Raw genomic sequence first — 24,249 nt, 5'->3', positions numbered from 1 at the left:
CGGGCCGACGCGTCGTTGAGCAAGGGAATCTATCAAAGCTGCTGAGTCTTTGCAAAGTGCCGCTGGAATAGCTCTTCCGCAACCCTACTAAGATGTTTCAAAATATCAGTCTGAGATAAGATGGATAACAGTACATGTGGGCAAAGACACGAGAAAGAAGCTCGGCGAACGGACGCGTCCAACTCGCCCGACCGTCGCCCAACCTAAGGTCTGTACCCGAGCCTTCAAATGATCAAAGGAGCCGATAACGCATTGCTCACTTTTGTTTCGTGCGAATCCTCAACTAGCGCTCGACGAGGGCGGGAAAGTGCAACACGAAACTTCGACCCGTCGCTGCTTGTGAAAGGCATTGCTGCGTCTTTTCCTCTGCTCGAGTCAGTTCCTTTGCGGTCTGAGTGAACCTCACAAGATAATCAATTGCGGATCTAGCAGAGGCAGGCTCAAAAGCTTCCATGCGACGCTCAAGCTTCACACTCGATCCACTCCTGCAATCAACCCACGGCTTCTCATTCAGCGAAGTTTGGATTTTTCGACACTTCAAGATCACTGTTAAGGTGGGAAGCAGTCTCAAAAGGAGAGTATCACTTCTACCAGTCGGACGAGACCTCAAAAACCTCGCCGCGTCGCCTTTTCTTTTCGCACGACAGCTCGTCGTCCAAGATGACTGAAAGCAGTTTAGCTAACGGAATGATCAGTTCGTGCGTTCCTTCTGTCTTCGCTTGAGTGACAAACCTTCAACTCAGGAGAGTCTTTGCTCTGAGGGAACTGGAAGGAGCCCCTGCCCGACACGTCAACTCCAGAACGAACACACCACTCTCGCTTCCTTCCATCTTCCTCAAACCAGAAGCTGTTACGATCAAAAACGTAAAATATAAACAGTCTAGACATCTAGCTTGCACGTCTCTACCAGCTTTTCCAACTCCAGAACCTCCTCTCCCTCTCCCTTCCTCCCCTTCCTCAACGCGTCCAACACCAACCGAACCTGCAGAGATCTGAGGTGAAGCACCGCCGAAGCGGGATCCAGCCAAAGATCTCCTTCCCCCCTCAAAGCTCCGCTGAACTCAGATACAGCAGAACGGAGAGTGGTGATCTTTTCGTCGTCGTTCTCCCCTCCTCCGCCTCCTCCAACTTCCTCTCCAAGACTGCTCGCAGCCGCTCTGATGTCGAGTTCCGGTTCTCGGAAGGTGTTGGGAGCTTCAGTAGCAAAGAGGACTGAGGTGGCTCGAAGGGCGTCGAGGTCGAGAGCTGGAGGAGAAAAGAGAAGGAAGGAGGTCAGTCGTTGTCGCCTCACGGGGAAACGAGAGCGAAAAGAGAACGAACCATCTGACATTCCTCCTTCAATCATCCTCCAGAGCTCCTCCTTCCACCTCGCCTGACCTCTACCCTGCTCCGAGATGTGATCCCACCACTTCTGAAGAGCGACCTCCTGATCCAGACCGTCGTTTCGGATTCCAAGGACGCGTCCGACGAGGGTTGCGGCGAGAAGACGAACTCCGTACTCGTCGTCCTGGAGAAGCCGAAGGACAAGTCGGTGGCCTCGAATTCGAAGAGTGTAGGCGTGGAGAGGAACGGAGGTTGAGAAGAGGGTGGGGGTGAAGTTGGAGAGGGAGGTCAAGGCGGCGAATCGCATGTCTTCGGACTGAAGAGGAAACAAACAAAGAAAGGTCGAGGTTCGTTAGTTGGATGCTGGTTCTTACGAAAAAGGGCGAACCCGGAACTTACCTCTGTCTCCTCGGACGAAGTTTCGACGATCTCAAGCATCCTTGCAAGTCGAGTGGACGTAGTCTCCGAATCGGAACCCTGAGAGGGAGGAAGAAGAAGAAAGAAGCCATCAGTCGGGTTTTGCGTCTCTCAATGAGATGCTGACGGAGAGAGCAAAGAAGACCCACCTGAGCGAGGCTCCCAAGAACAGGAAGCAAAGCCTCCTTGAATGGCTGACATGTTGAGGGAACAAACTCTTCCATCAACCCGTCCCACCTCGTCGACGCGTCTCCTTCGAGGGACGAGCAGAATGACAACGTCGAGAGGAGCCTCAACGCTGGCTGTCGACACCTCTGGCTGGCTGACTTAGCGAAGGCGATGGGAGAGATGAGGTTGGCGAGCGGGGGAGGAAGGGGTTCGTCCTGATCGTCGAGCTGGAGAAGAGCAATCTCGGCGACCTCGCCCGTCTTCCTGAGAAGAGCCTCGAACCGATCCGTCGTAGGGTCGTCCAGAACGTATCTCGCACAAGCAAGCTTGAGGAGATCATCTCCCACCGGAGCTGCCGTTCCTGATGAGGGCTGACGAGACTCGATCCGGTCCTGACAGAATCGATCCACCTCGACGAAGGTCCTCCCCTTGAAGTTCTCCCCCGACGCGATCTTAACGGCTCCGACGAGTTGGACGAAGAGTCCTCGAGTTGGTGGGCATCGGTTCTCGAGAAGGAGAGATGGGATGGACTCGATGAGAGCGTGAACGAAGTCCTGGTGTTCCTCGACGGGGTCGAAGGGTCGAGCGACGTTTTGGACGAGGACGAGGAGCTGGAGGAGTCGACCGTGAAGTTCGTTCTGGGTCTTCGACGAGCGAGCTTTGGCGATGGCTTGAGGGAGGTAGGATCTCAACGAGGACCGAGAGATGACGGCTGGAAGAGCATGAGCGGCTGCTTCTCGAACCTGGAAAGAAGGAAGACAGAAAGAAAGAGGAGGGCCAGGTCAGTGACGAGAAATCGAGGGATCTCCGGAAGGGAACCGAACTCACGTCCAGTTGTCGGCTCGCTGAGAGTCTCTCCAAGACGGCGACAAAGGCGGTCTGTTCTTCCGACGGAGGGTCCGAGGCCTGAAGGTTTCGAAGGACTTGAAGGATGGCAAAGACTGAGCCCTCGGATCGCTTGAGCTGAGAAGAGGAAGGAAGAAGAATTGGTCAGTCTCGATCTCGCTCTCCGTTAATCTGGTCTCGGGGCAAAGCTACTCACCTTGTCTTCCAACTCCAGCGATCGAAGCTCTCGTAGGAACAGAGGCAGCAACCGAGGGTATTTCCTGGACCAGGCAGAGAGGGAGTCTCGGGAGAGGATCGATTCCGAAGCTTGACTCTTTGCGTCGAAAGCCTTCCGTACGAGAGCACCCATGAGGAGAAGCCCGACGTTTCGTACTGGAAGACAGAGCAAGAGTTCAGTCAGCTTCAACAGCTTGAGGAAGGAGAGGAAGAGGAACGGTCGTTCACCAGCCCAGCTGAGGTGAGAGAGAAGAGAGAGATTGGGTCAGCTCTCGACGAAAAGAGACGCGACTTTGAGAAGAGAGCTTGAAGAGTGCACTCACTCCGGAGACGAAAGAGATTCCAAAGAAGTGATGACGGCTTGTTCGAAGAAGGGCGAGACGAAGCTTGACAGTTTCGATTCCGACATGACGACCTGAGAACGAAAAAGGAACGGTCAGCTCGAGAAGCAAGAGACGAAAGGACTGAGCGATAGAAGAAGTTGAGACGAACTTTGAGGGCGTTCATAGCTGTAACTACGACCTCCGAAGACTCCGACGTAGATAGCTTGAGAAGAGCCTCGAGAGCAGAAGGGACGAGCTTGGGTTGACCGAGGAGGACAGCGAGGGTTCCGAAGGGAAGTCCCGCAGACCGACGACCAGCGGTGTGATGCTCGACGTTCAGAGCTTTGAGATGAAGCTGATGACAGGGAGTATGCCGAAAAAAAAAAAAGGTCAATCACTGAAGTCGAGGGAAAGGAGGAAAGACGACGCGACGAGGGGAGCTCACCTTCAACCACTCCTCCGGCAACCTCCTGAACGACTCCTCCTTCTCAATGGTGTTCCGAACGATGGCCTCGACGAGCTTGGAGTACTCCGGGTAGATGTGAAGGAAGGCTCCAGGATGACGGATCTCCGAGAGAAGAGCGATGAAGAGTTGACCTCCTTCTTGAAGATGGGAGGACGTCCAGATCGACGAAGTCTTGTTCTTGAAGGAGTCCTGGAGAGGTCGAACGAAGATGGCCGAGAGAAGTGCACTGAAAATCAAGCCAGGAAGAGAGAGGACCAAGTCAGCCACGGAGAAACCAAGAGGCGTGACGGCGAGAAGGAGAGAGACGAGACGCGTCGTTGAAACGAAACCAGAGACGAACCTGCTCTCCTTCACTGCTCTCCAAGCCCATGAGAGGATGATTTGATAAACTGGTCCAGACTCCCCTCCACTCGAGGATTCTTCCTCCTTCGACTCGCCAGCCTTCGCGATAGCCCTTGCAATCTCGTGATCCGGAACGACCTCGTCGTCTGCTCCTGCCGTGCTCGCTGCCGTCGAGGAAAGGACGTCTCGAGTGCACTCCCAGGTGAGAGCGACCGTTCGGAGAGTTCGATGGAAGACCTCGGGGAAAGAAGGTGGATCGAGGAGGGCGAGGATCTCTCTGAAAACGATGGAACAGAGCAAGAGAGGAGAGTCAGGGGGGACGGAGGGAAAGGAGGGAGAGGAGGCGAGGCGACGAACTGCAAAGCTTGGAGAAGTCCGTGAACAGGATGAGAAGATGAAGCGAGAATGACATTGGTCTTCGAGAGTTGGAGACGGAAATCGATATCGTCGAGTAGGACGTTCACGAAGGCAGCTGGAGGAGGGAGGTCAGCGGTGTGTTCTCTTATTCGAGGCCGAAGAAGACTCGACTCACCTTGACCACCAAGATCGACCTCCTTGCCTCTACCCAACCCAAACCTCAGCCCGAACACCAACCTCAGAGCCAAAGCCCCAGCATGACCCTGTGATCCTCTCGGGTTGCTGAGATACGATCCTCTCGCCTCCTTGTCGAGCGATTCGATCTTCTCTGCTGTGTCGAGTCCCGGGAGAGAGGAAGGTCCTTGCTCAAGCCTGTGGAAGCGAAGGTCGAAGGAAGCGTCAGAGACGGAAGGGAAAGAGAAAAGCGAGCGGACGGGGGAGAACTCACAGCTCGATGGCCAAGATCCGGACCTCAGCATACGTAGAGAGAAGGCATCCGACGAACGATCGAACTCGTGGAGGAGTGAAGTAGACTAGTTGGAAGGGGAACGTCTGAGGGAGGGCTCGTTGAGTCTTGCTTCCTTGCGAAGGAGCGTCGGCGGTGGAAGAACTGCTGCTGATGTCAGAGAAGAGGTCCGAGGCGAAGAGGCCCTGGAGGAGTCGAAGAGAGAGGATAATTCGAGAGTGGGAAGCCGCAGGTCGGATTTGGGAGGTGAGGAAGGTGGTGAGCCACTGAGTGCGGGAGAGAAAGAAAGATAGAGAGACATCAGCAAACGAAGGACGCGACGAAGGGAGCCAGAAAGGAACGTACGACGAGCAACTCCAGGGAAGTACCGAGCGTCTTTCCGAAACCAGCGATGAGGACCAGCTCGGCTGGAGTCTTAGGATCTGCCAGAGCTCGAAGCTTGGCGAGGTCTCGGTTGGAAGCGAACGTCGACGCCTTGATTCGAACGACGAGTTTCCCGACTCGACCGACGACGGAGTGCTGAGCAAGAAGGGAGGAGGACACAAGATCAGCTCTCATCCTTCCGAGCTAGGAGACTTGACCTTTACAAAAAAAAAAAAAACTACTTACTCGAAAGCTGGTGGGCAAAGGCAAGGGGGAGAAGGGGATCGTCAGCGTGCGAACGAACGTCCCTCGAAGTCGACGCGTCTCGACCAAGGTGAGAATGGAAACTCACTCGCTCTCCCCCGTATTAATCGCAGCCTCTAAAAACTTCTTGACCACCACCACCTCTCCCTCCGACAGCGGCGAATTGATAGCAGGCTTGTCCGTCACGAGCGAGAACGCTCCCAGCTTGACGGCCGAGGAAGGATGAGAGAGACATCCCAGTACGGCGTCCAACGGCAACGCAATCTTCTCTCCTCCTCCCTCCTTCTCCTTCCCAGCGGGGGCAATATCCTCGCACAGCGAGATCGCATTCCCCAGCGTAACCAAGCTCAACCATGCCTCCTCCCTCTTCTCGTGCCGGGCGAACTCCTCCTCCTCCTCTCCCTCTCGTCCTCCTCGTCCTCCTCCTCCTGCCACGACGAGCCGGTTGACGAGGTCGGCGATGAACCTAGGATGCTTCTCTGCCAAGGGACGAAGAGCGGACTGGTTGATGTTGAGTCGAAGGATGGGGTCGTCGATGAGGAGAGCTCGGAGGAGGGAGGTTTGGAGGTCGGAGGAGGTTGAAAGTGAGGAGGAAGGAGGAGCGTCGAGGTGATGTCCGACGAGTACGGCGAGTAGTTTCCCTCTTGGTTGAGCGAGATGTCTCTCGGTAGACTGCTGGAGGAGTTGCTGAAGGAGGTTGGGAGCGTGGCTTTGGAGGAAGGAGGTTGGGAGGGTCGGGAGGAGGGAGGAGAGGAGCAGGAGAGGTGGTTTCGTGAGGAGGGCAGAGGAGAGAGCTTGAAGAGCCAACGGTGCGAGGATAGGAGCATCCTGCTGTCTGTCGGAAGCTGCTGCTGCTTCTGTAGGGATGGTCTGAAGAGCTCCTGCGAGGGATACGAAGGCGTCCAAGGCGGTCGAACCATCCGAGCTCAGCCCTCGATGGGACGAGTCCAAGGCTGTCGAGAGGAGCTGGCCGATCTCCAGTTGCTTTTCAGCGATCAAGATGGACTCGGAAAGGGCTACGGCCTTGGAAGTGAGGCAAGATGTAGAAGATTCCGAGGAAGGGGAGGTGGATGGTCGAAGGAAGGAAGCGAGCCGTTTGAGGACGGCCGTCAAGAGTTGGAGATGCTCCGACGAGAGGTGGGAAGAGGGACCGATCGGTGCGAGCGAGGTGGAGAGGGAGGTAGAGAGAATGGAACTGTTGAAGAAACCACGTCTACATCAGTCTCAAGGGAGGGAACGAGAGGAGGGAAGGAGAAGGAGAAGGTCGAGCTCACGATTCTAGGTTTCCTTCCAGAAGCTCGCTCTCGGCTCCCTTCGCAACGGTGATCCTGAGCTTGGTGAGTTCGGACTGGACAGGTTTGCCCATAAGAGAAAGAGAGGGAGATGTAGCTTCCAAAGAAAGCGACGGGCTGAGGGTTGAGAGGAAGAGGGGGAAGGAAGGGAGGACTCGAGCTCACGAAAACTGAAGGCTCGCCCTCTCTGGCCCTTCCCTATCCTTCCACCAAGCGCCCCTTTTCGAGTTTTTAAGCGTGCTTTGGATGTAGGGAGCGTAATTCTCGGTCTACCTCTTCAGAGTGAGCCTGCATCAATTGCTCTCCTCCCGACCTCTCTCGACGAGCCGCATTCTGGGTCGCCAGCCCATCTCATGTGGTCTACGATCATCAGACACTTTTCCACCCGTTCCATACCACTCTTTCTTCCTAGGTTTTGGACAGCTTGTCTCTTAATTTGAGAGACGAGGACCCCATTCCGACGACACGATCCGCTCGCGACGCGTCCTCTTTCGCTTTGGAGCAGTTACTAGACCTGAGTTTGCCTCGTCAACCGTTCCTCTTCGATTCTGAGCTTTTCCGCACAAGCATTCAGGACCCTTCATCTATTTGGCGACTGCGTAAATTGTGAGAGAAGAGCAAGACGAGAGAGGACGACGACCGACGACGCGGCGTCGAGGGCTGTTCGCCTGCGTCTACCAGAGCTATTTGAGCAGGCAGACGAATGTCGCATCTGCAGATTTTTGGAGAAAAGAGTGGTGTTTAGCTCTTCCTTTCTGGGGATTTACGGGGAAGGTTGAAGAGGGACCTGGCTCTCAAGTTTCGTCTTTTTCGTCAACGACAACGAAACTGACGCGACCGTTCGTTCTTCTTCTTTCCAGCGGTGCCGTCTTCTGTCTCAACGCTCTTCTCGCCTTTGACATCCAAAGTCACGTAAGCATATATTCTCACTCTACTCCTTCCTTCGAAGCTGAATCACCTCTTCTTCCCCTCCTCCAGTGGATCTCCTCCTTCCTTTTCGACCCCTCCCCCCTCTCCCTCCCTTCTCCCTCGGACGCCTACAAGATCTGCGAGAAGCGAGCCGACTGGCAGAGAGCTCGATACCCTCTCACCAAGAACGCTTATCAGACTCAAAAGGACGTCCCTTGGATGAACAGCGATGTGAGCTTCTGATCTTTTGCTCTCTCTCTTTGTCGACCGATCGACACTTGCGCGTCGTCGCCTCCTTTGGCGAACAGCAATGGATGGAATCCCTTCTTCGAGGCATGGGAGTTAACGATCGAAGGAGACCTCCTGGATTCCTCGGCCTTGGGCTCTACTTCGGAGATATGGAACCCTCTACGTTCGAGACGCTGGGTGAAGAAAGAAGAGTCGCAAGGAAAAGGAAAGCAGCTTGAGAAGAGGACGCGTTTAATTGTTCGTTTAGCTTAGTCTTTTATTTCCCTCTTCTATCCGATTGAATCTGAGCTGCACCTGCCGCGCCGTCGAGTCGAAGGATCGCAAAGCTGGAGTCGAAAAGAGGACGACGCTCGACCTTACACCGTTTCGTCCTCTGTTTTTCACTCCTCGATCCTCTCAGGGAACAACGTGGACTACAAACTGAGAAAGAGCTGAAATACAACCGACCCTTCTGAATCTAAGTTGCGTAAGAAAAAACAAACCACACTGAAGAGATCTACCAACAAAACCCAACCCTCCCCTTCATTCAAAACTTCGGCTTGAACCTCTCCCTCAGCCTCTCCCCGTAAAAGAACATCAACGTTGGGCACGGCAACGCCAGTATACTCAACCCAGCCAGCAGACTCCCTCCTCCACCCCATCCTAACCGCTCGAACAGCAGCGCTCCAACGAGAGGGAGGACGAACGCGACGAGGGACCGAAGGAAGGTCGCTCCTGCTATTCCAGCTGCCGAGTACGGGGCACAGAAGTCGACAATAAAGTTTTGGACTGAGTTGAAGGCGAGCATAAGACTGCGAGAGCGGTAAAGGGGGAGTCAGAGAGGAAACTGAAAAAGAGAGAAAGAACGACGTACCCATATCCACATAACGCCAGACCCACGACGGGACCCATCCAGTGGGAGTGGTAATGGGCTGACCATCCGTAGATAAACCACCCCGTCGGGAAGAAGATCATCCCGATTTGGGTGAGGACGAGCTGCGAGAAAACGAAGGATGAGAGTCAGCGTTCGTTCTCTTTCTGGAGGGAAAGAAGGAGGCGAGGAAGCACTTACCCGGTACTCCGGCTGACCTGAATCACCTCGTTTCTTGGAGAGATAAGCGTAGATTCGGTTCTGGGCTTGAGCGGCAGTGAAAGCGGCCTGCAGGAACGAAGAGGAGGAGAGGGAGGGAGAGGAGGCCGTCAGCTCAGCTTCGAAGTGAAGAGCTCGCCTCCCCCTGTTTCGCTTCCTCTTTCGAAAACCGATGAGAGTAAGTACGCACCGAGAAGAACCCAAATCCTGTTGAAGTCGAACCGCAGCTCAAGTCAGTTCCAGAGCAGAGAAGAAGAAAGACAGAAAGAACGTCGACTCGCCAAGTCCCAAATACGCCAACGGAACGATCTCCTTGCTCCACCCGTAGTGGAACAAGCTGGCGTCTTGAGGATCGTAGGCGAATAAAAGGGGAACTGTGACTATGAGCAGGTAGATGATTCCCTAAGAAGAGCGTAGGCGAAAAGGTCAGCTTCGACTCGAAACGAGAGAGGCCGCCAGCGGGTGACCAGAGCAAGGAAACTCACGTAGATATATGCGTAGTACACAGCTGCTATCAGGCAAACTGGATTGAGGAGGAGAAGACGTGGTGGACGAGCTGCGAAGGAAGAAAACGAAACGAGACGCGTCGAAGGTCAGTCCCGTTTCGCTTCGTCTTCCCGGCGGATGGGAAGCAAACAGAAATGAAGAGACTCACTAAAGGCCCTCTTGAATACTGGCTTCCAGTCACTCTCGTGAAACAACTCAACCATCCAAGCGAGGCCTCCCCATCGCTCATGCCGATTGATCTGCTGCTGCTCCTCGACCACGGTACTCGGGGGTTCACGACGCAGGCGAGCGAGTTTGTATTTGACGGTGCTGCAAACAGCCAAACATTCAAACCAGAGGGGAGGTAGGTCAGCTTGGATTTGACAAAGGGAAAGAGGAAGGGAAGGAAAGACAGAAGGAGGGAGGAGAGAAAGGAAAGCGAAAGACTCACGGAGCGTACGACTCCCTCAGGAAAAGCTGGATGGCCATAGCGTTGAGCATAGATATGATGGTGAGGAGACCGAAGATCCAACGATAGCCTGCGAGGTAGAGCCACCCTCCGATCATGGAACCGAGGACTGGGAAAGGGGAGAGGGAGGAGCGGACGAGGGGTCAGTCGACCTGGGCTGTTATTGGAGCGTGGAGAGGGCGAGACCGAGGTAAGTGATTACCAGGTCCAGCCATCGGTCCAACTGAAGGACAAAGAAAGTGAAGAGAGGAGGGCGTGTCAGCGAAGAATGGGACGCGTCCAAGAGACAAAGAGGAGCGCACGAACCAGCGTAAATAGAGATCGGAGATCCACGATCTGCCGGTGAGAAGATATCTGACACCGTAGCTATTCCCAACGAAGGACCTAGGAACCACCAAACTGAGTCAGAAACGAGATGGTACGACGGAAAAGTCGCGTCCTCCGCCTCTCCGCGGTCTCGCACAGCCCATCCTTCGGCATCTCCTCTCGAGCTAGACCTCGATCCGATCAAACTCACCACTCGAAGCGAACACTCCAGCGAAGAACCTCAGGACGATCAGAGCTGGCATGCTGTTCAAACGACCGAAGAACCGACGAAAGTCGACAAGGTTGAAGGCGAAAGAGAGCGATCAGTTTGAGTCGCCGCGGTCCTTTGAAAAAGGAAAAGGGCAGGTTTGCAGGGGTAGAAACGCACGAAGGAGCAAATATACACGAGAGGTTCATGAGAGCGAAGGGTATCGTTGAGGTGGTGTAGGCTGATTTACGACCGTAGAGCTCAGATCTGCGGCACCACGACGGCCAAAGAGAACTGAGGTTAGCGAATCTCTCCCTTCCTTCTCTCAAGCTCTCGGTGTATCTGTGAGCCCTTCGCTGTGGTAGCAGAGAGAGAGAGAGAGTAGAGGTCTATACGTGCATTGGAGCAAACAAGAACGGTCCGAACCCTAGACCGAGCACGAAGATGGAGGTAACGAGGGTGTCGACGGTCCGATCTGAAAGCCCAAAGTGCTCTCCGATTTTCTCTGACGCTGGAGCAGGCATGGAGGAGGCTGCTGTGCTCATGAACCTGTTGGGGACGAGCGAAAAGAGTGGCGTTAGCCTCTGAATAGAGAGAAAGACGGGCAGCGGAGAGAACGAAAAGGGAAACGAGCTCAAGGTCGAGCTCGCCTCGGACTCACCCTGTGAGCGAAACGACGAGGGTTGCTACCCATTTCCTCTTTGTGTTCCAGTTGAGAGGGTTCTCTGAATCTTTTTCCCAAGGAGGATACTCTGCTGGAGGTTGAGAAGCGCTGAAGCCTAGGGATTTCTCCTTGTCCAGTGCTAACAAAGAGGAGGGCTGAACAGGAGGAGCAGGGAAGGTCATCTCCGATGTTGAAGCAGGCTCGATGGGAGGAAGATTAAAAGGGAGTTGGGTAACGGGTGGTGATTAAAGGCTAGACTGTACTACTGAAATGCAGTCCGCTCAATTCCGAAGAGAAGAGAGGAGAGGAGGGTGGTCGTTGGAGTCGTTAGAGCAAAAGGTGGTGAGCTCGCGCTCGATTTGGAGGAGCGTTGCTGAAACAGGTTTGCCGAAACTTAGTAACAGGTCGGTAGAGAATGGACTCAGATCTCCGACTCGTGAGCAGGTTTTCTTTCTCTCTGCGAAAAACAAACGAGCTCGAGAAGCATGCTCTCGTGCTTGAATCTCGTGTCGGCAAACACGCCCGAGTTCCCTCCCAACGACGACATTCTCCAAGCATGCTCCTCGAACGATTCCGCAAACGCCTTCGCCCTCATGCTCGGTCCTTGGCTGTGGTAGCAGGAGTAGCAGGAGGACTCTATCTCGCCGGAACCTATCTTCTGGATCGATTGAAGGACATTCAAGCGAAGGTGACCGAGGAGAGAGCATCGAGGGAGAGGTCAGCTTCTTTTCCTGTTTATATCTTCTGCCAGACGAAGGCTCTATACTGATCTTGATCTTGCCGATCTCTCTGTTACAATCAGCCTCCGACGACGTTTCCTTCAGAATCAAGAGGACTGCACGTTCACGCTTCTCGCCCTCCTTCCGACTCTGTCTGCCCAGATCCTGGAGGAGATGGACGTCGAAGATCTCACTCATCAGCTCCAGCAGCTCTCCAAACCCAAACCCGAGATCGCTATCACCTCGTCTTCGACCGTCGCCATGGAAGATTCCATCGTTTCGCTCGCCTCAACGGAATCCAGCTCGGACGTTGAGCTCCTTTCTTCCTCCTCCTCCTCCTCCTCCTCCGCACCACCAGCACCACCAGCGCCAGCATCTTCGACGACGACGACGACGACGAGCTCAGGAGAGGAAGTTGAAGCTGAGGGAGAAGGAGAGAAGACGGGAGAGGTCGGAGTAGGAGAGGCAGAGGGAGAGCCGAAGGAAGTTGGAAGGACGCAGAGTGACGTGGGAGCGAGTTGGTCGAGCGAGTTTCAAGAGATGGACAAGGGAAAGGAAAATTTGTCCGAGAGTCAACAGGTCGGTCTCTTCTCTCTCCGAGTGATCGCTCTTTGCTCACCTTGCATCTTTATCTCCTTCCTTCCTTCAGTCCGTCCTCTCCATCGCCTCAACCGTCGAATCGTCCACCGTCTCGTCTCCTCCAGCAGCACCTCTCCCACCCTCTGCAGCCACCCTGCTCGCTCCTCCAAAGACCAAGATGCAACTCTGGAACGAACTCAAGCTCCTCAGTTCGTCCTTCCTCTCTCGCTCTTGCTCTCTCTTCTTCAACGTTTTCTCACCTCGCCCGTTCTCTCGCTGCAGCCTTCACTCGAACGCTTACAGCGCTCTACACGCTCACTCTGCTCACGCTCCAAACCCGAATCCAACTCAACCTCCTCGGTCGACACTCGTACGTTCGGTCCGTCAAGGAACTCGAGACGACGTTGGGATTGGGAGAGGGTCCTCAAGGCGAAGGAGAGGTCTCGCCCGAGGACGAGATGGTCTACCTGAGTTTCAGTTGGTGGTTAATGAATGTTGGATGGAGGGAGGTCGCAGAGAGGGTGGAGAGAGCTGTGAAGGAGGTGATGGGACCGTGAGTGAACTTTCTCGTTCAAGAAGGACGCAGGGAGGTGTCCACGACGAAGAAATTAACGCGTCGCCCCCCGCCCTTTTCCTTTCGCACCCCCAGGGTCAGCCTCAAGAAGACGCTCAACCAAACCGAGTTCGAAGCCCTCCTTCTCGAGATCCGACGGAAAGTCGAGTTCGACCTCGGAGGAGACTCGATCCCCAGACCTCATTCGTGAGTCTTCTCCTCCTCCTCTTCCTTCTTCTCCCTCCCTCCCTCTCTTGCTTTCTTCCTAACCTTCCCCTCCCCTCTCCTCCGCTCCCCTCCGTAGTTTCCTCCCGCACCTCCTGCCTCCGACACCCAGCACCCTCGCCCACCTCCTCCAACAGACGCACCTCAACGCCCTGCCCTCCTCGCCCACGGCTCCGATCCGTCTGCTCCTCTCGGAAACGTCCACGTACCTCTCCTCCCCTTCGTTCGAATCCTGCCTCTCTAGCTCGCTGGCTCACGCGTTCGGAAGTCTGGTGGACGCGTTAGGGGAGAGGCGGATGCTCGGCGGAGTGACCGTCGACCAGCAGGGAGGGAGGTTCGAGGAGATTGTCGAAACGAAGCCGAAGAGGCTGGCGGAGGTGTTGGCAGAGGTGGCAAAGTTTGGGAGGGAGAGTTTGGAGGATGGAGGCATGCTCGGTGGCGGGAACAGGGTTGTTGATGTGAGTTTGACTTTCCCGTTCTCCTGGAGTCGCGTCGAAAAAAAACAGACTTGCTGACCTTGCCTGCTCCGTTCGTTTATTTTTAATTTCTTTCAGAGCCTAGCAGATCTTCCAGAACTCGCCTCCTTCTCGGCGGTCGTGTACTCGAGCTACCTCGGGTTGGACGAGGGGTTCTAGATAGATCTTTCGTTTCGTGGACATCACTCGCGAGAGTGCCAGAGAGGAAAGGAAGCTGGTTATAGAACTCTCTCCTCCTTGAGACCCTGCGTCCTCTCCGCTCTAAATACTGCTACATCTGCCAGAAATCGAGAGAGAGGGAAGCCGGATCTCTCTTCCAAGAAGACGCGGCATCCCCTTCGTTTTGCTTCTTCAACTCCCAAGCCATGTTCTCTTTGTTCCGTTGGCTTCTGAACGAGAATATGCTTGGGTTGGAGAAGAGCGAGCCCCTGAGAGATAAGATAACAGGGCTGAAGAGTCTTGTCGAGGGAAGAAAGCGAAAATAAAAATAAAAAATGAGAGCGAGCTCACGATGACCACCGCTCCTCCCCGCCAAGATTCTCGTCTGGAGATTCTCGCCGTCCGTTGCTTCCTTCTCCCTAACGCCGACAACCCCCAAGATAAGGGACGACAGCTCTCTCTCTATCCCTCCCTTCCTCTCCCTTCTCTCTCTCCCATCCTCGTACGACGAGCCACTCTTCGCAGGCCTGAACTCCTCCAACCTTCGACTCTCTCTCTCTCCTTCTCTCTCTCTCGATCCTCCAGCTCTCGTTCGTATCAACCCTTTTCTAAGAAGTCTTCCGTGCTCGATAAGCTTCTAAAGAACTCAACTCTGACCTTATCGTTGCATTCAAAATTTCACTAGGCTTCAGCTCTCCTGGAACGTTCGACTCCAACCTCGACGACCCCACACAAACTCCCTTCCTTCCCTCCCTTTCCGCCTCCCAACTCGCTCTCGGACTCTCAACACTTGAACATTCTAGCATGCTCATACCCAGAAGCGGCGGCGGAGGAGAAGGTTTTCATCCTTTCGACGTCGATGGTCAGTCAGATCTATTCAGAGAGGAAGAGGGTTGGAAGCTGACCTTTGAACTCGAGCTGACCTCCTCCTCCTCCTTCCCTTTCTCGATTCTCCTACAGCTGCCCATCTGACCTATACAATTCTCGGGTACGTCCATTATCTTTCCTACACCTCCTTCTACATAGTCGTTTAAGAAACTGACCTTGATTCACTTCCAAAACACAGAGGATTCATCGTCCTCGTTCGTTTCCCCCCCTTGCTTCAGCTCCTCCCTATCTCTCCCGCCCTCAGCTTACCCCCCCCTCCCCTGTCCTCGTCTTCTCACAGTTCGGAATGTTCTCCCTCTTCATCAAAGAGAAGGCTTTCATCGGAGAAGCCGTTATCGCAACCTGTTCGTACCCTCTCTCTCTCGCCACCCTTCCAGCTCTCCTCCCACCCTCCCTCCTTGGTCCCTTTGCTGACGCGTCTTTCTTCCTTCCGTATTCACCTCCCTTTCCGCTTGGAAACAGTGGTTGGAATCATCGTCGGACCCTACGTGACGGGAGGGTTCGATCCGAGGTCTTGGGGAGGAGCGAACGAGGATACAGTCAACGATATCACGCTCGTGAGTCTGCGCGTCGTCTTCCACCCCTCTGAGATCTCGTGAAGCTGATTCGTTTGGTCTGGCTACCTTGATGGGCTTTCAGGAAGTCACAAGAGTCGTCATTGCGATCTCGGTGTTCGCTGTAGGAGTCGGTGAGTCCAGAAAGAGCAGAGCCGGAAGGAGGGAACGAGTCGGTCGAGACTCGAGCGATGCCGACCTCTCCCAGACATCTGACTCCTTGATGTCTCTTGCGCTCTTTCTCCCTCTCAGAGTTGCCCAAGGCGTATATGAAGAAGCACTGGAAGTCGTTGGCGTTTCTGCTCGGACCGGTCATGGTCGTGAGTTCTGAAGCCCTCCTCTTACCATCGTTCACTCGACTCCACTCTCGACTCTGTCTATATATCGCTCACCCTCGAGACCACGCCTCAAAAATAAACCTGACTCTCCTTCTCCCTCTCCTCTCCTCCCTCGGTCGTCACCTCGTCCTCGCAGTTCGGTTGGTTCGTCTCGGCTGCGTTGATCTACGGAATCATCCCTGGACTTTCCTTCCTCTCGTCTTTAGTCATCGCTGCGTGTGTTACTCCTACGGATCCAGTGAGTCAACTCCTTTAACCAAACCTGCGTCGGAGCTCGACGAGGCTTCGTCCTTTCTTCGCCGACTCGAACTGACCCTTCGTTCTTCCTTCGCCTACTCCTTCAACAGATTCTCGCTCAAGCCGTCATCGGAGGAAAGTTTGCCGACAAGCACGTACCTGCTCACTTGAGGCATCTGCTGGCTGCTGAGTCGGGTTGCAACGACGGAGCGTGAGTCTTCTTCTGTCCTTCTCCCTCGACGCGTCTCGATTCTCAACGAGATGCAGGAGCTGACTTTAGTCTTTTTCTCCGCTGCTCCTCCTCGTTATTCAGTGCCTTCCCTTTCCTCTACATTGCCCTCTACCTTATCCTTGACGCGAGTGACGCCCACGCCGTTGGAGAATGGGTCAGTCTACCTCTCTCCCTCGCGCTTTCGAACTCGCTCCGAGCTGACCTTCCTTCCCTTCTCTGCTCATATCCCTCTTTGCCCATCATCACAGTTTTACGTTACTTGGCTGTGAGTTTCGCTGTCCTCTCGTTCCAGAAGAGCCTGCTTTTGCGTCGGCTGACCTCCCTCTTCCTCTTCACCTCTTTTGTCTCCCACCAGCTACGAAGTTGCGCTTGGAATCACGATCGGTGCTATCCTCGGATACGTTGCTAGGAGACTTATGAGGTTCTGTGAGACGAGAGGTCTTATCGATAGGCAGTCGTTCGTCGCTCAGTACATCTCTCTCGCCATGCTCTCGATCGGTGAGTTCGAGTTTTCGGTTCGTCCTTTTTCCTTTGAGTGGTCACTCACTATTCTTTCCTTATCTTCTTCGTTTATAGGAGTCACCACTCTCCTCGGAAGTGACGATCTCCTTGCTGCCTTCGCCTGTGGAACCGCTTTCGCTTGGGAGTGAGTCGTCCTCCCGTCTTTTCCTCCTCTCTTCAGCGCTGACCTCGTCCTCCTTGTCCTTTGCCAGTGGGTTCTTCAACAAACAAACCGAAGAGTCCAACTTCTCCAACGTCATCGATCTGCTCTTCAACACTACCGCTTTCATCTACATCGGAGCCATCCTTCCTTTCGACCAGTTCAACAATCACGACCTCACTCTCTCCGCCTGGCGATTGATCGTTCTCATGATCAGTATCATGTTCCTCAGGAGGATGCCTGTCATTCTGGCGCTGTACAGGTGGATCCCGGATATTAGGACGTTCAGGTCCGTCTTTGTTTCCTTCGATTCCCGTCCGTCGCCGACGCGTTCGTTGTTGACCCTCTGCGTCCTTTCCTTCGATCCCGCTTTGCAGGGAAGCTCTCTTCACTGGTCACTTCGGTCCTATGGGAGTCGGTAAGTAGCTCACATCCGTTCTGGTGCTGACGAGGGGACAATTGGAAGGGAATGAAGGACGCGTGCTGACTTCGACTCCAATCCGTCTCCTCACTGCAGGTGCCATCTTCATCTCGACTCTCGCTCAAACGAAGCTCCCCGACCCCGTCTATCCTCCTACGAACCAAGTCGAACTCCTCGCTGTCACCATCAAGCCCATCGTTCATTTCCTCGTGTTGTGTTCCGTTCTCATTCGTGAGTCGCCTGTCGTCTCTGAATCTCTTTCGCTGCTCGACCTCGAACTGACTATGTTCATGTCTTCAAACCACAGATGGACTCTCTATCCCCTTCTTCTCCCTCGGTCGACGAGTCCACTCCATCTCTCGAACCCACTCTATCGCCTTCACTCGAACCAACGACTCCCGTCTCTACTCGATCGACCGAGATCGAGTCGAACGTCCCGAACCCGCCTGGCTCTCTGGAATGCAACGAATCGTGCCTGGAGCCAACATTCGAATCAATCGGGACGACGACGTCGAGAAGGGTCCCGGAGACAGGGAGGAGAAGGAGATCGGGTTGAGCTCGGACTCGACGGCTGGTCTTGACGATCGAGGAGAAGGAAGCTCGAACGGGAGTGGGAGTGGGAGCTCGACGAGGAGGAACGGAGTTACTGGGGACAAGAAGAAGGATGTTGGCGGGGAGGAGGTGGAGAACGAAGAGGGAGGGAAGATGGAGGGGAAGACGATTGGAGAGATCGAGGCTGAGGGAGAGAGGAGAGAGGCGCAGGAGACGGGGAGTGATATTGAGTTGGAGGAGAGTGGAAGAAAGACGCCTCCGTTGAGGGAGTTCAGGCAGGGAAACCATTTGATCATCGAGCGAGGAGGAGACGACGGCGCCGAGTGAGTTCGAATCTTTATCCTTCCTTCGACGCTCCTTTTCTCCTTGCGCTCGGTTTCGAGCGTTCTTCTTCTGACTCGATCACTGACCCCTTGTGTTCTCTTTCATCTCCGTGTCCTCAGCGTCGAAGTCGAAGTCGTTCGGAACCACTTCCTCGACGACAAGCCCAGTCGACGTGACAGCTTCCGAGGCCCTCGAGAAGGAGTCGCTCAGGATCTCAAGCACTACCTCATTCACGTCAAGGAGGACGTTGGAGGCATCCCTCACGAGATCAAGTCGGCGCTCAAGTTCTTCACGGAATCATCAGAGGAGAGGGACGACCGCCTTCAACGTCAGGACTCGAGAGCCGAATCCTTCGCCGCGTCGGTTCACTCCCTCCGATCCAACCCCACTCGTGAGGACGACGAGAGCGACAGGCCGAAACGTCGTTCGGGAGGAGGATTCTCGATGATGCGAACGGAGAGGATCCAAGTCGATTCGGACGAGGAGGCGGCCGTGGAAGACGACGACGATGAGGACGAAGTCGGAGAATCATCGACCCACCCTTCGGATCGTCCCAAAGCTTCCTACCCTCCCGTCTCCTCCTCTTCCGACAAGAAGAACAAGAAGTACTCCCCTCCTACCATCCTCGTCGACGACAAGCCAACAGGTCGGAAACGAGACGCGATCAAGAAGCTCTTTGGTGGAGGGAAGGGAGGAGGATCCTCGTCTCGAAACAACTCTCCACCACCCTCTTCCCGAAACGCTCCCGACATCAACCTCCTCTCCATCCCCGCTTCTTTCTCCTTCGTTCCACCAACCAGGAGCTCCTTCGCCAACTCCCAAGACGACTCCAACGACTCCACCTCCTCCCCTGCCTCTGCGGTCCCTTCGAGCGTCCGCTTCACCGACTCGCCCTTGACCCTTACTCCCACCTCGACCATGACCCACTCAGGACTGTCCCCACTCGGAGCCGATCAGCACTTCGGTCACAAGAGGGTTTCGTCGCTCAGCTCTGCGGCGGCAGTGGGAGGATCGATTGGGAGGAGCGCGTCGAATCCACCGGGCGGGCTGTTGATGACCCCTGGAGAGTTCAACGGGCCTACAGGAGGTCCAGGAGTGACGTTTGATTTGCCTAACAAGCCCACTTAGATACTAGGTTCCTTTCTTTTTATCTTCTCTCTTCTCGTTTGGTTTCGTTTCGTCCCCCTTCCTTGCTCGTCGCGTCGCATTTCTCTTCTTTCATCATTCTCTTTGTCTACTCACTCCCCGTGCTACCTACCTACCTTCTCGTTCATTCCTTCTGTTTGTTTTCGCTCTGAATATCCACTGCTTGCATTGCTCTCTTCCTTGCTCCAGGAGAGGAAGGAAGGCGACGCCGTCTTTTGGGCCTCTTGATCTTTCGTTCCTTTGATGCAAGTCTGATCTCGTACCTTATCTTAGCCCAAAAAACGGGCAGTAGGGCTTCTGTCAAACGGGCAGAAAACGAGCGAACGCAACACTCATCTGATCCAACATGGGCTTCCTCGGGGCTCGGTGCACGGGTTAGCCTAGCTTGCTTCTGGACCTCTTCCGATGGTAAAATTTGATGAGGTTCAATACGGCTAAGGTACAGATTCCGACCAGACCCATTTGCTTCTGCTCGACTTCGTCTTGCCCTGCACTCCTCCGTTCAACCGTCTCTCGACCCCTATCCATGCCTCAGATCCACTTCTTCAACCAACTCCTACCCAAGAACACGACAACACGACAAGTGTCTGAAAAGCGAAAGCAAGATCGGGATGAAAGACGCGTCGACTTTGCTGATCTGGTTTGGTTTACAACTTTACTCACCTTCTCAGACCCAACGATCTTGCTGCTCCTTCAAAGTCGCCAGCGCTTGATCCACCTTCTCGACGGTAGCCGGCTCCTGACGAAAGGCCTCGAGGTACAACCGGGATCGTCTAGAAAGCGAAGAAAGAACTGAAGTCAAGCGACGCGTCGCGCTACGTTCTCGGAAGGATCTACCGCTTACAGGTCGGGATCGAACCCCTCCAAAAAGTTCAAGAACCTGAAGCCACCTCAACAAGAAACAAGAAGCGTCAGCGAAATGACCGTCGGTGGAACTGAAACAAAAAGAGAAACCCTCACCCTGCTGCTCGTTCAACCTTCTTCACGATCAGTTCTTGAGCACGAGTAGCGATCAGCAGGGCTAAATCTCTCCGAGCTTGGTCAGATCCCTCAGAGGCGTTTGCAGTCCGAGCAAGAGGAGAGGCGGCTCGTCTTCCAGCAAAAAAAAAGAGATCGGGGGTCAGGTCGAAGAAAAGAGAACGGGCGCGACCCGAAAACTCACGTTGCCAGAACGAGACGCGTAAACTTCTCGAGCTCTCCCCTACCTCTGTCAAAAGAAAGAAGAAAAAAAAAGGGAGAGGGAAAGACAAGTGTCAGGCGGAGGAGGGCTGCAACGAAACGCAAGGAAAGAAAACGGCACGAACATGATGTCTTCGACCGTTCGTTCAGCTTTGGGGGTGCATCTGGTAAACACGTAAGGAGCAGGCACCGAAGTTCCGACGAAGGTATGCGAAGACATGAGCGCCAGGGATCGAAGAGGGTTGGGTGAGGGTTGGGAGGAGGGAGCGAGCTTTCACAAGAAACTTCGAACCAGGGAAAGATCCGAACCCTTTCCTCTTTCGATTTCCGAAACGAGCGAGAGGAATGCGTTTTCAGCCAGCTTCCGTTCTCAGCAAAGAAGGGTTCAGATCAAAAGGGGTGTTCCGAAAGCAGCAACAGAGGGCAGTCGGCTTGTTTGAGACACAAGGAAGCTCGGGAGGCGCGCGAGCGATCGCGGAAAAGGAAACAGCAGCTGCTCTCCTTTGAGCTTTCAGGATCTAGAGACCTTCCCTTTCCCCTCAACTTCAACTCCCTCCGCTTATCTTTATTACACAACACCTCTCTTTCGAATGGCTGCCGCCCAAGTCGTCCTTCGAAGTTCGGACGGAATCACGTTCTCGGTGGACAAGGAAGTTGCTGAGAGATCCGTTCTGCTCAAGAACATGCTCGAGGGTACGTTAAACATCTCGTCGACTGTCTTTCCTTTTGTCCGTCCTTTCCTCTTCCGGCCTCTCGTCTCAGCGCTGACTCGAGATCACGTCTTTCGTCCGAACCTGATCCACTCGGTTCAGACTTGGGAGACGACCTTAGCCAGGCTATTCCCCTCGTTAACATCAAGGAGGCAGTACTGAAGAAGGTAGGGTTTTGCATGGATCTTCCAGAGAAACGAATGAAAAGGAGAGTGAAGGAAAGGTGATCGCATCGCGCTTGTTGACTGTTTCCCCTTTCGTCCATCAGGTCCTCGAGTTCTGCGAGCATCACCGAGCAGACTTCGCTCAAACTGAAACTGCGTACGACGTCCATCAAAACCGATCCAGATGCACCGACCTGAGCGAGTGGGATGCGAGCTTCATCTCTGTGAGGTCCTGTTGCTTCTCTCCTCTTGCCTGCGTCGTGGACTTACCCAAATCCCTTTGATCAATTTTTCCAGGTTGACCAACAAATGCTCTTCGATCTCATCCTCGCAGCAAACTACCTCGACATCGAAGCGTTACTGTGAGTATCCTTTCGTACCACGTTCGTCGCGTTGCGCTGCTAACTCTCGAGCCCTTTGCCTCCCCTTTGTCGCTTTCTTCAGTCACGTAGGATGCAAGACTGTTGCTATCTTGATCGCAAACAAGGATCATACCCAGATCAGAGAGGTTCGTTCAATTGCCTCGCGTCAGACGCGTCGAAAGTCGTCCCGTCCAGGGTTTCGAAGGAAGAAAGCTGATCGACCCACCGTTTTCATCTGCCCACCCGCCCGTTCGCTTTACCCATACTCCAGATTTTCCATATTCCCATCGAGTTCACCTTGGAGGAAGAGGCTCAAATCATCAAGGAGAACGAATGGGGAGAGTGTAAGTCCTGCTTTCGTCTTTTGAACACCTGCCTTCCTTCGTCCTGCTTCCTCCACACGAGCTGAACCTAACCATTTATCTATATACTCTTCCCAGCTATCACCGGTCGACCTAAGCGCAAGTAATCAACACCCCGTCAACAGCAATCGTTCGCGTCGCGTCGGAGCCAAACCCGGTGCTTCAGGATCGGTTACTCGTTGATCCTCGACCAGCCTCTATGCATGTTGAACTCGCCACGAGAAGTTGGGATAAGGATGCTGCTTTCGACGGGAGCTAAGCCTCAGAACGTCGAAGCGTTCCGCTTCAGCTGTCGACAAAAAGATCACGAAATCGGACGAGAGAGAAAGACCCTTACGAGATCGAAGCAAGATAGGAGAGGGGCAGTTCCATTCTCATAGACCGTAGTTTTTTTAAAAAGCGCCCAACGAAACGATAGACCAAGTACAAGGGAACAAAGGAAAACGAACGAACCGAAACCGAGATTCAAACGAAGAGAGACGCAAAGTACAAGAGCGAGAACGGACCTGACTGGATTCCCAATGAGCTCCGGGCACAGACCTCCAAAACAGAACTGCAACGGTAGATAAGAGCGAGATCAAGGTCAGGGCGAGAAGACAGCGTGCGAGCGAGGGACAAACGGAAGAGGAAAAACAACTCACTTCACGGTCGAGCCAACTCTCCTCGGGATGAATCTTCGAGACGATTGAAGAACAAAGAGGCCCAGTACTCGTCGTGGATGGCCATTGTCCGAGCGTTGTCCTGGAGCGTCAACCAAAACACCAGCACCAATCTGTTGAGAGTTTCGGTGAACCGAACGTGTTCGTCTTCCTCCTGCTGCCAGAGATCGATCAACTCGCAACCCACGAGGGAGAGGAGGTCCTCCAGAGAGCTCCTGTGTGAGGTTGCAAAAGATCAAAGAGAGTCAGTCGAAGTAGACGTCGAGAGAAACGGGAAGTTCGGACGGCGAAAAACACGGACTCACCTGGCTGGGTTGCTAAGGAACGAAGACCAGGAACGAGAGTATCCAAAGAGCGGGTCGTATTGGAGCAATCTTGAAAAACAACAAGAAACGAATTCGTCGCATCAGTCCAAGCGGAAAAGGCAACGATAGCGAACGCGAAGAAAGAAGAGACGATCGGACTCACCGAGTTGAAGGGATGTTCAAGGACGCAAAGCCACGCCAGAGGAAGTAGTACGCGCCTTCAGGCACGAAATCCTTCGGAAGACAAAAACTGGAACGTCCAGGTTCCAAAGCGAGTCAGCTTGAGTCCGGTCAAAGCGACGAACCGAAAAGTTGAGCCCACCCTTCTCGAGCATCGTCAGGAAAGGAGGGATCCTCCTGTTTCTCGCCTCCTATACTCGTTCCGACCCAGGAAGGGTTTGGTTGAGGGACGAGATAATGCGATCTCTCCCAGCTGAGCGAAGATCGAGGGGTGACCGAGCCTTCCCTCGACGACTCTGGAGAATCCTTGCTCGATGAAAGACTCGTCGGAAGGGACCTGAACCGAGACCCGAAACCATTCCAAAAGAAGGAGGGTCAGTATTCCGAAGCATGATCGGGACAAAAGCAAAGTAAGAAGCTCGGGAAGCTCACCTTTGGGGAGAGACGAGGACAGGAGCAGAATCCGACTGAGACGCCTGGGCATCCTTCCTCGAAGCCGCGACCTCAGGGAAGAAGGACGGGTTGGCGGGAAGGCTGAAGGAAACGGTCGAACGGTAGAGATTCAGCATCGGGCCAAAACTCAAAGCAGACCGAACTCGACGACGCGACGAACCTGCGGGCGACTGTTTTCGTGCAGAGATTGAAGGGCGAAGCTGACCTGAAACGGTAGAGTTTATGAAGAAGAGAAAAGGCAGTCAGTGGTTCAAACCTCCGAGATAAGAGAAGAAACGGAAGCTAGAGCGAGACGAAAGAAGGAAACCAATCCAAGTCCGGAAAGGGAAAGGACGACGCACGGGAGAGAACCCCTCCCTTGAGTTGGGTATTGCGACGTCCACGACGAAGGATCCGGGATATGGTAGAACGGACGTTGCTGCGAAGGAGGGACGGTTCTAAAAGGGTTGAAACGGCCAGTCAGGTCAATCTTGAGACGACGGAAGATTGGGAAACGAAACGGATTTGAGACGCACCTCGAGCTGTAAAAAGACACGACGTAGAGAGAGGATGCCACGTCAACGACCTGACTCTGAAGGAAGGATCCGAGTCGAGAGCTCGAACGAACC

General features: G+C 54.2%; 8 protein-coding genes across 8 annotated transcripts; 4 read left to right on the top strand and 4 right to left on the bottom strand.

The window, feature by feature from the left end:
- Positions 1-1,467: 1,467 nt before the first annotated feature.
- TRM732 (tRNA methylation protein TRM732) lies at positions 1,468-6,982 on the bottom strand. The gene is made up of 16 exons (XM_076636829.1): positions 6,826-6,982; positions 5,640-6,746; positions 5,534-5,540; positions 5,270-5,443; positions 4,907-5,190; positions 4,634-4,830; positions 4,459-4,573; positions 4,100-4,378; positions 3,739-3,985; positions 3,463-3,648; positions 3,294-3,385; positions 3,199-3,206; positions 2,951-3,126; positions 2,737-2,871; positions 1,723-2,651; positions 1,468-1,639 (listed from the first exon to the last, which is right to left on the bottom strand). Exons 1-16 carry the CDS (start codon positions 6,915-6,917, stop codon positions 1,612-1,614), a joined length of 4,056 nt encoding a protein of 1,351 aa, XP_076492081.1. The 5' UTR covers positions 6,918-6,982; the 3' UTR covers positions 1,468-1,611.
- A 214-nt stretch (positions 6,983-7,196) lies between these two features.
- On the top strand, positions 7,197-8,436 carry BDY24DRAFT_419351 (uncharacterized protein; the record flags this gene model as incomplete). Its single annotated transcript, XM_076643966.1, has 5 exons — positions 7,197-7,201; positions 7,704-7,755; positions 7,822-7,983; positions 8,061-8,178; positions 8,402-8,436. The coding sequence occupies 5 exons, from the start codon at positions 7,197-7,199 to the stop codon at positions 8,434-8,436; spliced, it is 372 nt and encodes a 123-aa protein (XP_076492080.1).
- On the bottom strand, positions 8,418-11,629 carry BDY24DRAFT_405001 (major facilitator superfamily domain-containing protein). The gene is made up of 14 exons (XM_076642579.1): positions 11,201-11,629; positions 10,939-11,088; positions 10,720-10,806; positions 10,543-10,595; positions 10,332-10,409; positions 10,228-10,248; positions 10,008-10,134; positions 9,726-9,886; positions 9,556-9,626; positions 9,352-9,472; positions 9,261-9,277; positions 9,053-9,139; positions 8,855-8,976; positions 8,418-8,792 (listed from the first exon to the last, which is right to left on the bottom strand). Exons 1-14 carry the CDS (start codon positions 11,383-11,385, stop codon positions 8,528-8,530), a joined length of 1,545 nt encoding a protein of 514 aa, XP_076492079.1. The 5' UTR covers positions 11,386-11,629; the 3' UTR covers positions 8,418-8,527.
- A 114-nt stretch (positions 11,630-11,743) lies between these two features.
- On the top strand, positions 11,744-14,120 carry PEX3 (Pex3p). Its single transcript, XM_076644910.1, has 7 exons — positions 11,744-11,920; positions 12,006-12,501; positions 12,572-12,710; positions 12,784-13,054; positions 13,151-13,261; positions 13,359-13,737; positions 13,834-14,120. Exons 1-7 carry the CDS (start codon positions 11,760-11,762, stop codon positions 13,912-13,914), a joined length of 1,638 nt encoding a protein of 545 aa, XP_076492078.1. The 5' UTR covers positions 11,744-11,759; the 3' UTR covers positions 13,915-14,120.
- Positions 14,121-14,284: 164 nt separating this feature from the next.
- Positions 14,285-19,651, top strand: BDY24DRAFT_404995 (Sodium/hydrogen exchanger family-domain-containing protein). Its single transcript, XM_076642578.1, has 19 exons — positions 14,285-14,504; positions 14,600-14,776; positions 14,875-14,902; positions 14,981-14,996; positions 15,083-15,146; positions 15,265-15,359; positions 15,442-15,490; positions 15,609-15,676; positions 15,831-15,932; positions 16,042-16,142; positions 16,245-16,317; positions 16,412-16,428; positions 16,519-16,661; positions 16,740-16,809; positions 16,877-17,113; positions 17,202-17,242; positions 17,342-17,476; positions 17,553-18,120; positions 18,241-19,651. Exons 2-19 carry the CDS (start codon positions 14,719-14,721, stop codon positions 19,247-19,249), a joined length of 2,874 nt encoding a protein of 957 aa, XP_076492077.1. The 5' UTR covers positions 14,285-14,504; positions 14,600-14,718; the 3' UTR covers positions 19,250-19,651.
- A 172-nt stretch (positions 19,652-19,823) lies between these two features.
- On the bottom strand, positions 19,824-20,666 carry BDY24DRAFT_372807 (uncharacterized protein; the record flags this gene model as incomplete). The annotated part of the gene is made up of 6 exons (XM_076638221.1): positions 19,824-19,854; positions 19,931-20,040; positions 20,112-20,202; positions 20,228-20,359; positions 20,430-20,474; positions 20,572-20,666. The coding sequence occupies 6 exons, from the start codon at positions 20,664-20,666 to the stop codon at positions 19,824-19,826; spliced, it is 504 nt and encodes a 167-aa protein (XP_076492076.1).
- Positions 20,667-21,036: 370 nt separating this feature from the next.
- On the top strand, positions 21,037-22,395 carry BDY24DRAFT_356600 (SKP1 family protein; the record flags this gene model as incomplete). The annotated part of the gene is made up of 7 exons (XM_076637804.1): positions 21,037-21,139; positions 21,259-21,323; positions 21,425-21,544; positions 21,618-21,682; positions 21,765-21,828; positions 21,954-22,026; positions 22,123-22,395. The coding sequence occupies 7 exons, from the start codon at positions 21,037-21,039 to the stop codon at positions 22,149-22,151; spliced, it is 519 nt and encodes a 172-aa protein (XP_076492075.1). The 3' UTR covers positions 22,152-22,395.
- A 291-nt stretch (positions 22,396-22,686) lies between these two features.
- On the bottom strand, positions 22,687-24,161 carry BDY24DRAFT_419345 (uncharacterized protein; the record flags this gene model as incomplete). The annotated part of the gene is made up of 8 exons (XM_076643965.1): positions 22,687-22,918; positions 23,009-23,077; positions 23,172-23,258; positions 23,331-23,525; positions 23,621-23,722; positions 23,802-23,846; positions 23,983-24,078; positions 24,157-24,161. Coding segments are annotated over 8 exons (831 nt in total), but the record flags the coding sequence as incomplete, so codon positions are not given.
- Positions 24,162-24,249: the final 88 nt, after the last annotated feature.

Source organism: Mrakia frigida (assembly GCF_051309035.1).
Source record: "Mrakia frigida strain ATCC 22029 unplaced genomic scaffold BDY24scaffold_60, whole genome shotgun sequence".
Taxonomy (NCBI): domain Eukaryota; kingdom Fungi; phylum Basidiomycota; class Tremellomycetes; order Cystofilobasidiales; family Mrakiaceae; genus Mrakia; species Mrakia frigida.
This window is presented reverse-complemented; position numbering and strand designations above follow the sequence as displayed.

Excerpts from the sequence above, each read along its gene's own strand:
- TRM732 (XM_076636829.1), bottom strand. The coding sequence starts at position 6,917 with ATGGGCAAACCTGTCCAGTCCGAACTCACCAAGCTCAGGATCACCGTT. Across the intron at positions 5,191-5,269 it reads CTTCCCTGGAGTTGCTCGTC|TGGCTCACCACCTTCCTCAC; the intron begins GTACGTTCCTTT and ends TCCCGCACTCAG. Across the intron at positions 3,649-3,738 it reads TGCCGGAGGAGTGGTTGAAG|CTTCATCTCAAAGCTCTGAA; the intron begins GTGAGCTCCCCT and ends CCCTGTCATCAG.
- BDY24DRAFT_405001 (XM_076642579.1), bottom strand. The coding sequence starts at position 11,385 with ATGACCTTCCCTGCTCCTCCTGTTCAGCCCTCCTCTTTGTTAGCACTG. Across the intron at positions 11,089-11,200 it reads CTCGTCGTTTCGCTCACAGG|GTTCATGAGCACAGCAGCCT; the intron begins GTGAGTCCGAGG and ends CGTCCCCAACAG. Across the intron at positions 8,977-9,052 it reads CAGGTCAGCCGGAGTACCGG|CTCGTCCTCACCCAAATCGG; the intron begins GTAAGTGCTTCC and ends GTTTTCTCGCAG.
- PEX3 (XM_076644910.1), top strand. The coding sequence starts at position 11,760 with ATGCTCCTCGAACGATTCCGCAAACGCCTTCGCCCTCATGCTCGGTCC. Across the intron at positions 11,921-12,005 it reads GAGAGAGCATCGAGGGAGAG|CCTCCGACGACGTTTCCTTC; the intron begins GTCAGCTTCTTT and ends TGTTACAATCAG. Across the intron at positions 12,711-12,783 it reads GAACGAACTCAAGCTCCTCA|CCTTCACTCGAACGCTTACA; the intron begins GTTCGTCCTTCC and ends CTCTCGCTGCAG.
- BDY24DRAFT_404995 (XM_076642578.1), top strand. The coding sequence starts at position 14,719 with ATGCTCATACCCAGAAGCGGCGGCGGAGGAGAAGGTTTTCATCCTTTC. Across the intron at positions 15,491-15,608 it reads GGTGTTCGCTGTAGGAGTCG|AGTTGCCCAAGGCGTATATG; the intron begins GTGAGTCCAGAA and ends TCTCCCTCTCAG. Across the intron at positions 16,662-16,739 it reads TCTCGCCATGCTCTCGATCG|GAGTCACCACTCTCCTCGGA; the intron begins GTGAGTTCGAGT and ends CTTCGTTTATAG.